The sequence below is a fragment of the Prionailurus bengalensis genome, chromosome B3, assembly GCF_016509475.1.
Source record: "Prionailurus bengalensis isolate Pbe53 chromosome B3, Fcat_Pben_1.1_paternal_pri, whole genome shotgun sequence".
Taxonomy (NCBI): Eukaryota; Metazoa; Chordata; class Mammalia; order Carnivora; family Felidae; genus Prionailurus; species Prionailurus bengalensis.
The window spans coordinates 72596243-72606849 of record NC_057355.1 but is presented as its reverse complement, the minus strand read 5'-3'; the positions used below and the strand labels follow the sequence as shown (position 1 = coordinate 72606849).

At 41.9% G+C, this 10607-nt stretch overlaps 1 protein-coding gene across 1 annotated transcript in view; it reads left to right on the top strand.

The window, feature by feature from the left end:
• The first annotated feature begins 808 nt into the window (after positions 1-808).
• The window catches only part of SUPT16H (SPT16 homolog, facilitates chromatin remodeling subunit), a 40487-nt gene continuing 30688 nt past the window's right edge, over positions 809-10607 (top strand). Inside the window, exon 1 of the mRNA XM_043554298.1 lies at positions 809-1319. Within this exon, the coding sequence (XP_043410233.1) occupies positions 1254-1319 (66 nt within the window). The 5' untranslated portion in view covers positions 809-1253. The remainder of the gene's footprint in view (positions 1320-10607) is intronic.

Below are 10607 nucleotides of genomic sequence, written 5' to 3'. Positions count from 1 at the left end.
TTCCACTCTTCCTTTGTTCTATATTTGCTCAAACCCAATATAAAGGTTAATTTTGAATTCATGATGGGTATTTTCAGTACCATTTCCAAAGTTCATTATCTCTCATACAAAGTTACCTTGGACAGGACAGACAAGTCGTCTCCACTCCACCAAAGGGCATATGTTAAGTGTAGTCCAGCTTGCTAAAGGCAAGGCAATTATTTAATGTAAATAGTAGGCAAATGTTCAGATTCAAACTCGCAAGTTCTTAAAAAAAATGAGGAAGAATGTTGCCAAGGAACCATGTACATTTTACCTGGAATTAACTGAAATAACGGTGATTTTGAGAAGCCTTAAGAATGGTGTCACTTCATGGACTGTGGCAAGGGGACAGGCTGACCGGAAGGAACGTTGTCAAGACTTAAGCCCGGTTGGGGGGGGGCGGAGACTGGGTTGTGTTAAGCCCCTCAAGCCATTTGTTTCCTACAATTCTTCCCCCACCATCCCTGGGCTCACATGAAGCCTGGGCATTTCCTTTTCTAAGGCAAGGTCCTTTCACCATAATTTATTGGTAGGGTGCGTTTTTTTCTCCTCGGTTTGTTCTCTGTGTGTGCCCGGAACCTCAGACCCAGCGTCCCACCACGAAGCATCCTTCTAGACCAGGAGCTGCAAAAGGTTTTGCTTCCCCACCCTTTCTAGGAGGGGAACGCACCCAGCCTTCCCTCTCCCGTCCCACGCCAGCTCCCGCTCTTTCCGCTTCCCCGGCGTTTGTCGGTGGGTGGAGCCATTGCAGCGGCGCGCGGCAGCTCGTGTGGGGCGGGGCACGTGTGGGGCGGGGCAGGCTCGGCAGGCCTCCCGCTTTCTTCGCGGTGCCCCGCCGCTGCCGCCTCCGCCAGAAGTTGGAGCTCCTGCAAACCGCAGCCGGGCTGAGAGTGAGGGCGGGGCGGAGCGTCACGTGCTGACGTCGCTTCGCGTGCGGCTGTTGCTAAGTTGACAACAAAACCCCGCGAAAATCTAGACTCTTTTTGTGTTGCACATTTTGTTGATTTTCCACTGTCTTTCTTCCTCTCCTTCCGCTAACCTCCGGAGAGAGGATTAAAAGAAAAAAAAAAAAAAATTCCAAGCGCCGTCGGGACCCGGAAGCGGAAAGGGCATCTTTGAGGTCGATACTTCCGGGTCACTGGGAGAGTGCGGGATTCCGGGGCCGAGAGCGGGTGGCGGATCCGGGACCTCGCGTGATTCTCGGAACCCGAGCAGGAGCGGCGTCTGTGGCTATGGCTGTGACTCTGGACAAAGACGCTTATTACCGACGAGTGAAGAGACTGTACAGCAATTGGCGGGTGAGATAGATCCCGTAATTTTCCCTGGGGAGCCCCCCTCTGCCATCCCATAATAACCCCATTTCTCGGCGCCCTTTTTTCCCTTTCCGTCGGGAATTCCCGGGTTCAGTGTCGCGCCCCTTTAGTTGCTGCAGGACCATTCACCGCAGGCCGCCCCCAGCGCCGCCCCGGAACAGGGAATCCCCCGCAATCACCCTGCCCTGCATCCACCACCATCTTCCCCGCGTGCTGGCCCCCGTCATGCATAACAGCCTCCTCTCACAATTCCTTCCCGCCCTGGAAGAGGCATCATCCTTCCCTCCCACTCTGTGATCACGTCTTGCTGCCCCCCTCCTGCAGTGTTCATACACACCCACGCACTCGCTCTGTCCTTCCAGAATCCGAGTATTCCGCCCCAGGTGCCGCCAGAATTGGCAACCTTCTTCGTAAAGGGTGGATGGAGGGGCTAGCAAGATGTGAATCCGGCTTTTCGTCTTTATCGTTTGCGGGGCTTTTGCTGGAGTTCAAAAAAAAAAAAAAAAAAAAACCGCTCACGCGCAGCCGTCTTATGTTCTAGGCCCTGCTGTGGGTAACACAGAAACCCTAATGCCGAAAACCTGCAAGCATTAGTAATGCAAAAACGATGTGATGCTTAAAACCTCACTAGTTTTCCTCTTTGGTAGAGTATCCGGGGCACGTGTTGAGAAAAAGCGCTGTTGCAGTCTCCAGTGTTTTAAAGGTTGGGTAATTTTGCCGCTTGAGAAACGTCCACGATTGAAATTTATTTTTATGAAAGTAATTTATCAATTCGTACATTTGATTGCGTCCTGTGGTGCAGGCTGAGCTGTCGAGCTTAAGTCTGGCCTCTGAACTCTGTCATCCAGGGAAGCTAAAACTAATAAAGACTTTTTAAAACCTGAAAAATGTCCTGACGAAAGTGATCAGTTCTGATTTTCAGCATGTAAATTGCCGTTCAAAGAGACCCTCCACTAAAAACCAAGCTATTAAACTTGGTCAGTTTCCTGCCACTCATATTAAAGGTTCATGTGTCTTTAATTCTTTTAAGATAAATGCGTTAGATAATTGAAAGTAAAACGGATTCTTTGTTGCATTTTTATGAAAATAAGGACTTAATCCTAGAAAAATGCTGAACATAGTTTTGTTTTTAAGATTTTGTATTAGTTAATTTCTATCAAATGTTTTCACAGTTTCTTTCACTGTTACATTTTTAAATAATCCATGTTACAAAAACTTTCTGGGGCACCTGGGTGGCTCAGTCCGTTGAGCATTGAACTCTTGATTTCAGCTCAAGTCAAGATCCCAGGGTTGTGACAGGCTCCTCCTCCCTGAGCTTGGAGCCTGCTTAAGAGTCTCTCACTCCCTTTGTCTGTCTCCCCTCCTGCTTGCTCACAAAAATGCGCTCAAGCTCACTCGCTCAAGCTCACTCCCTCTCTGGTGCTCGTGGGCTCTCTCTCTCTCCCTCTCCCTCCCCCTCTCCAATAAAAAAAAGTTGAGCATTCGACTTTGGCTCAGGTGGTAATCTCATAGTTCTTGAGTTGGAGCCCCACACCAGGCTCTCTGCTGTCAGCACAGATCCTGCTTTGGATCTCTGTCCCCCTCTCTCTCTGCCCTTCCCCCGCTGCTGTCAAAAATAAACATTAAAAAAGCATGCTGTGGAAAAAAAATAAAAATGTGTTTTTAAAAAGGAAAAAAAACTTTCTGAAAGTTGCAGTATTTTCCAAAGATTGATTTACAAGGGTGCAGTATATAATAAATATAAATAAATCAGAAACTCTCTCTTCCACTCATATACCCTGAAATTATACAGCTTAGATGTGTAGGTTGTTCCTAGTCCCAGTAATTAAGAGTTTATCAGGTTATTCTTCATCTTCTCTAGACCATTCACAAAAGCTAAGATTCATTTAGTCAGTGTTCCATTACGTGATTGATAAATGCAAAGCATGAGACTGGGAAAAACTGGAGGCCTAAAGACAGATTGGCAAAGTTAATAATATTAAGTAGCAGTGTTTAAATCAAGGAAAGTTAAATTATAGGCCCTTGTTTTTTGTTCCTCAAAAATCAATATTTTTGAGAGGGAGACAGAGGGAGAGGGCGCACGTAAGCAAGGGGCAGAGAGAGGGAGAGAGAGAAAAGTGGGGCACAAGTCCACCCAAAGCAGGGCTCGAGCTCATGATGTGGGACTTGAACTCACGAACCATGAGATCATGACCTGAGCCGAAGTCAGATGCTTAAGGACTGAGCCACCCAGGCGCCCAGAAACCATTAAGGTTTATCCTGGCCCTTCTACTTACGTCATTTGAAGAGGTATGTTAAATGTTAATAAGAACTGGTATTGTATAAAGTTATGTGTCAAGTCCATATGAAAATGTACTCATTAGCAAAATTTGTGGCTAATTATTTTGAAAATCTTATTTGAATAAACTTTCTATTTTCTTATAACTGTGAATTTTAATAATTATGTCCAGAACCCACCTGTAGAATTCCTTTCTGCATCATAGTCTTTCCAGGTTACAGGACTTCATTCTGACCTGCTTAAACAAAGATCATGGTTGTCGGGTAAATTCTGCTTGCTTATTCTCTTAGCTGTAGCAGAAAGATAGTGAAGTATATAGGTGCATGCTATATGTATTTTTTGCACTTTTTCCTTTTTTAATAAGAAAACTAGCCTTGAGATGCAGGAATAGCTTGAACTATACAGATCCCAAGTCTTGTATTGTCCATACCCATCTTCAAAGAAATATCCATTATGAAAAAAATTCACAAACTAGAAAATTTGTTAGTTGCCACATCCACTTTTTTGTTTTAAATACCTGCAAGCATAAGCTTTTCAGAACTGTGTGATTGTGTGTGGTAGCTCCAGCTCTCTTCAGCCATAGAGATTAGTGGAGAACCAAAAAGCTACTAACCTTGTTTTGTTTTTTAGAGAGAGAGCATGAGCGGGAGAGAGGGTCAGAGGGAGAGAGAATCCCAGGCAGGCTCTGCACTGAGCTAACGTGGGGCTCAGTCTCACGACCTGGGATCATGACTTAAGCTGAAACGAAGAGTCCAGCACTCCACTGACTGACCCACCCAGGCTCCCCATGTTTTGTTTTGTTATTTTTAATAAGAACAGGAGCTAATGTGACTCCTAATCTCATCTGCAAATTGAGTTTGGGTTAAATACATATTGTGAGGCTACTGCAAATAACATTATTTTTTTATTACAGTTTTCATTAATTTATGCCTAAAAACAGCAACATCACACACTTCTGTTTGAGTAGAAATTTCCAAAACATTAGTAAGTATATAGTGTCATTTTAAAGATGAGAAAATCGGCTCAGTCAAAAATCAAACAGGAGATCTTCGTGACAACTAGAACTTATTACTGTTTTGTGACTGTAGATGTTGGAGTCTAGTGCAGTCCTGCCTCTTCTATTTTAGATCAGAACTTCCGTGAGCAGCAAGCGTTTGCAGCCCTTGTCTATTTCTGTGTTAGAAAACTCCGGGTAGTGGCAGTGGATCGTGAGAGTGGGCTCTGGGCTTCTCCTCTCCTCTTATACTTAACTGGGTCCTTATTTAGGGCTCCCAGCCTTTTCAGCATTGTGATCATTTTTAACCAGGTACTATGATTAGTACTGCATGGGGTAAGAGGTGAAGGAGGTTAGTCTCCATTCTGCAGTTCAGCTGCTTTGAGAACCGAGGGAAACAATATCCAGGCACACCTAGAACACTACCTCTTAGGGCATCCTGCTATGAGTGAACCTTGACTTTAGTCATCTGCCTTTTATCCCAAAAGAATTATGTAAAATGTCAGAATTTGCCACCATTTTCAAAAGGAAAGCCAGTCCAGTGCATTCAGTCACGTGTCTATGCCTCGGGTCAGGATGGAAATGGTGGGTGGCTCTAACTCTAAAAAAGAAAGTTTGTGTCCATGGAGAAAACTATATGCTATAGTGTCCGTGCCTCGCTCAATTGGTGCTTTCTGACTGCTGATTTTTGTGTTGCGGACGAGTGTCTTGTTCTGGATTGCTCTCCAAAAATAGACAGTTACCTTTTATGGCTTAGGAAGGTTCTTTAAAATATAGGCAATTCCCATGCTTCTTTCATCAAGATATTGGGTTATTTCTACCCATTCTCATTCTTAATGGCTCTTTTATCTTGAGTGAGGTAGATAAAGGTTTAAGTAATGTATGGGTCCCTTGACTTCAAGAAGAGGAGGCTAGATGGAAGTAAATGCCTGAGCAGGTTGGGGTACATTTATTCTTGCATGCTCAACTTTTATAGTCTACTCCCGTTACTAACTTTCTTACATTTTTATCTCTGGTTACCAATTCTCGTGCCTGGCATGTAGTAGCCACTCAGTGAACGATGGTGACAGTTTCTGAGCTTTCATGCATCCTTGCTTGGTTCGAAGAGACTTCTGTCCAGGCTACATATAGGTGACCATAAGTTCTTCCTTTCCTGGTACTATTCACCTGTTGTCTCTATGTAATTATTAATGGCACACCTTTTTATTCTCCAGATTGTCTTGGTATGAATGACAAATTATATCCTGGCTATAACCCGGTACTTCAAAAATGTTTCCTCTTTTTAGTGCAGTACCCATTTGGTTCAAAGGGAGATAGTTGTTCCTCTGTCATGGTATTTCCCCAACTTTTATTATTCTGATACCACCTTCACAGTTTCTGCTTATTCATTGTTATCTGTACGTACTTTGTACTTTAAGTGTTATTTTTAATTAAGTAATAACATAGGTTTTTAAAAAACAGGTAGTTCTGAAAACCTTAAAAACCAGTCAACTGCCTTAGAAGCTGTTACTTTTAGTTCTTCTGCTTCATATTTTGAAATGCTGTCTATACATTGTTACTTCTTGAATTGTCAGTCTTAGATATTAACTGTTGTTTTGGTAGTTTAGGATTTAAATTTAACTTTTGTATTCTGTCACACTTCATTCCAGCTTCCTTACCTCCTGATACTTTTTAAATCTTTCCCTGACAGGGTTGCCTGGGTAGCTCAGTCGGTTAATGGGCTCAGGTCACGATCTCGTGACGTCTCATGAGCTCCAGCCATGCACGTCGGGCTCTGGTAATAGCTCAGAACCTGGAGCCTGCTTTGGATTGATTCTGTGTCTCCTTCTCTCTCTGCCCCTCCCCCAGTCACACTTTGTTTCTCTCCTTCTCTCTCTCTCTCAACAATAAATAAACATTAAAAAATTTAAAAAAATAAATTTCTCTGGGGCGCCTGGGTTGCTCAGTCGGTTAAGCGGCCAACTTCGGCTCAGGTCGTGATCTCGCGGTCTGTGGGTTCGAGCCCCGCGTCGGGCTCTGTGCTGACAGCTCAGAGCCTGGAGCCTGCTTTGGATTCTGTGTCTCCCTCTCCCTGACCCTCCCCCATTCATGCTCTGTCTCTCTGTGTCTCAAAAATAAATAAACATTAAAAAATAAATAAATAAATAAATAAATTTCTCCCTGACACATTGTTATGGAAAACTTCAAACAGAGAGAAAAGTGAAAGATTTTTACAGTGAACACCTGTGTACCCACCACCTACATTAATAATTGACATTTTATTATACTTGATTTATCACATATCCACCCCTCTTGATAAGGTTTTTTTTTTTTTCACAATTTTTATTAAAATCAGTAGTAAGTTGGGGCCCCTGGGTGGCTCAGTCGGTTAAGCATCTGACTTCGGCTCAGGTCATGATCTCGCGGTCCGTGAGTTCGAGCCCCGCGTCAGGCTCTGTGCTGACAGCTCAGAGCCTGGAGTCTGCTTTGGATTCTGTGTCTCCCTCTCTCTCTCTGCTCCTCCCCTGTTCATGCTCTGTCTCTCTCTGTCTCAAAAATAAATAAACATTTTTTAAAAAAAGTATTTTAAAATCAGTAGTAAGTTTACATTTTTATGCTCATGTAGATACTTTCACTGCTCGGTGAAGTAATAAAGTACAATTACCTCTCCTATTCTCTACAATTCATTTTTCCTGACACTAGTGATTGCCTAAATTTCTCTTTTTTTAAATGCTCCTAGCCCTAATTATTTCCTTCAGGTTTGTCATAATCTTCTCAATCTTTTATTTTAAAATTGTCACACTTGGGGCATCTGGGTGTCTCATTTGGTTGAGCATCTGACTCTTAATTTCAGCTCAGATCATGATCTCACTGTTTGTGGGATCGAGCCCTGCATCAGGCTCTGCACTGACCGCATGGAGTCTGCTTAGAATTCTCTGTCTCCTTCTCTGTCTCTGCCCCTCCCCCACTCGTGTTCTCTCTCCAAATAAATACACTTAAATTTTTCACACTTGTCAGATATTTTATTCTGTGTTGGGGTTTTGTTTTTTTTTTTTAAGTTTATTTATTTTGAGAGAGATAGAATCCCAAGCAGGCACCACGCTGTCAGTGCCCAGTGTGGGGCTCCATCCCATGAACCGTGGGATCATGACCTGAGCTAAAATCAAGAGTCCAGATGCTTGACAGAGCCACCCAGGCGCCCCAATTCTGTGTTGTTTTTTTAGCTTCACCACCATTCCCCTCCCCCCAACCTTATATTATATTGTTCTATCTGTACAGGTTGTTCTCCAGGACTACTGAACTTGGGACTTTCCAATATTGGGTCCCCTATATCCTACAACCTTTGTGTTGATTTTTTTTTTCTTGTAAGAGCATTTTCTCTAAGAGCTTTTTAAAGGGTATAGAGAATATATGTTTCTTAAGCGGTTGTGTGTCTTAAGTTTTATTCTGTCTTCACTTTTGGTTAATAATATTGTTAAGTGTGATTAAAATTCAAGGTTGAAAATCTCTCAGAATTCAGCTCAGAATCTAAGCAGTCATTCGGTAGTCTTCAAACTTGCAGTATTTTCAGAAGGCAAATGTGTCTCTTTCCTGATTCAGTATATATGGCCTGTTCTCTCTGAAACATTTCAAATCCTCTCTTTATCCCTTGTGTTTTGAAATCTCACTGCCTTCATATGAGCCTTTTTTTTTTTCTTCCATGCATTGAATTGGGAAGTCGGGGGGGGGGGGGGGGGGGGGAGGGGATGTTCAGTCTCCAGGCTCAGTGCCCTTCAGTGTTAGAATCATTCACTGTTTGATTACTTTTTCCCTCCATTTCCTCAGTGATCTTTTTTGTTGCCCCTGATATTCCCCTTCCAGAGCTTTAGACCGCTTGACTTAAGTTTGTTGGTTATCTTTCAGTTTTGTTTCCTATCTTTGTCCTCTATTTCCAATACTGCTTCTTAACTTTATTTTCCCACTTACAGATTTTTAAAATTTTCAGCTATTTTTAATTTCTTCTTAACCTCTACACTCTTGTTGTTTCATGGATATACTATATTTTATAGGAGGTGTTTTTATTTAATTTTTATCTTCTGTTCTCTGTGTTGTCTGTTTCCTCTGAGTTTCCTTGATTCCTCTTACATATTGGAGACCTCACAGACACCAAAGTAAGACTTGGCTACCCATCCACATTAAGAATAAAATAATAAGACACTGGTTGGCAGCTCTGCATGGATGGGGCCTCTCAAAGAATAGGGTTAACTATAGAGTGATTAGGCTCACTTATTCCATGGAGGACCCCCAAATGTCAGTATGTGAAGAGTTTTCTCTGAATTCAGTGAGGACATGCAAAGAAAAATCCTCTTCATTCGTTCCTGATGGTCACTCAAAATACAGACTTTAACTTTCTAAAAATTAGTACTTGCTTCTGCTGTGCCTAACATCTGAAGCTAGAGCCTTTTTGAGCTCATTTTTCCAGAGATTAAATAAAAAGTCTTTTTGCTAAAGGATTAGGTGTTGTCTCAGGACTTTCAAGAACTGGGGGGGCAAGAGGCAGGGGAGTCCCTCTCTTAAGCTTACTGACCAGACCTTCCGTTTTTAGCCCTGAACTCACCCAAGTGCAATATACTCCGTTCCCTTTCCCTGATACTTGGTGCCTCCAGAGTTTAGCCCCCTGGGGCTCTTTGAGATCTGTATACCTTACCATTGAGAAAGCTTGTCAGGCACTTGGGGTGCAGCTACCATAGCTCTGCTTAATTGTTTCCCACTCATGTCCTCTTTTATCTTCCAGAATCCTGTTGAATTCTTTAAATCTAACTATATTCAGAAAGGATCATTTACATCACTATAAATGGAAAATTGTGTCACTTTCCAAAATTAAAAAGTAAAGATCATATAAGCACAACAGCATTATTAAATTCTACCAGGTGTTAAGGACTAGCATTGAACAGATATGTTCTTTTTTAAAAATTTTTTTATTAAGCTTTTATTTTAATTTCAATATAGTTAACATACAGTGTTATATTAGTTTCGGGTGTACAATATAGTGCTTTTATACGTTACTCAGTGCTCATCATGATAAGTGTACTCTTCATCCCCATCACTTATTTAACACACTTCCCCACCCACCTCCCCTCTGGTAACCATTATTCTCTATAGTTACGAGTCTGTTTCTTGGTTTGTTTCTCTTTTTTTTTCTTTGTTCATTTATTTTGTTTCTTACAATTCACATACTAGTGAAATTATGTGGTGTTCATCTTTCTCTGACTTACTATGCTTAGCATCATACTCTAGTTCCATCCATATCATTGCAAATGGCAAGATTTTATTCTTTTTTATGGTTTAATAATATTCCATTATATATGTGTGTGTGTGTGTATATATATGTGTGTATGTATATATGTGTGTATATGTGTGTGTGTGTGTGTGTGTGTGTATATATATATATATATATATGCCATTTCTTTATCCATTCACGTATCAGTGGACACTTGGGCTGCTTCCATGATTGGGTTATTGTAAATAATGCTGCAATAAAACATAAGGGTACATATATCCTTTCAGATTAGTGTTTTTGTATTTTGGGTGTGTAAATACCCAGTAGCGTGATTACTGGATCAGAGGGTAGTTCTATTTTTAACTTTTCTTAAAATTAAAAAAAAATTTTTTTAATCTTTATTTTTGAGAGAGAGAGTGACAGAGCATGAGCAGGGGAGGAACAGAGAGAGAAGGAGACACAGAATCTGAAGCAGGCTCTAGGCTTTGAGCTGTCAGCACAGAGCCGATGTAGGACTCGAACCCACGAACTGCGAGATCATGACCTGAGCCGAAGTCGGATGCTTAACCGACTGAGGCACCCAGGCGCCCCTATTTTTAACTTTTTGAGGAACCTTCTTACTCTTTTCCACAGTAGCTGTACCAGTATGCATTCCCATCAACAGTGCACAAGGGTTCCTTTTCTCCACATCCTTGCCAACGCTTGCTGTTTCTTGTGTTTTGTTTTCTTTTGTTTAGTTTAGTTTAGTTTAGTTTAGTTTTG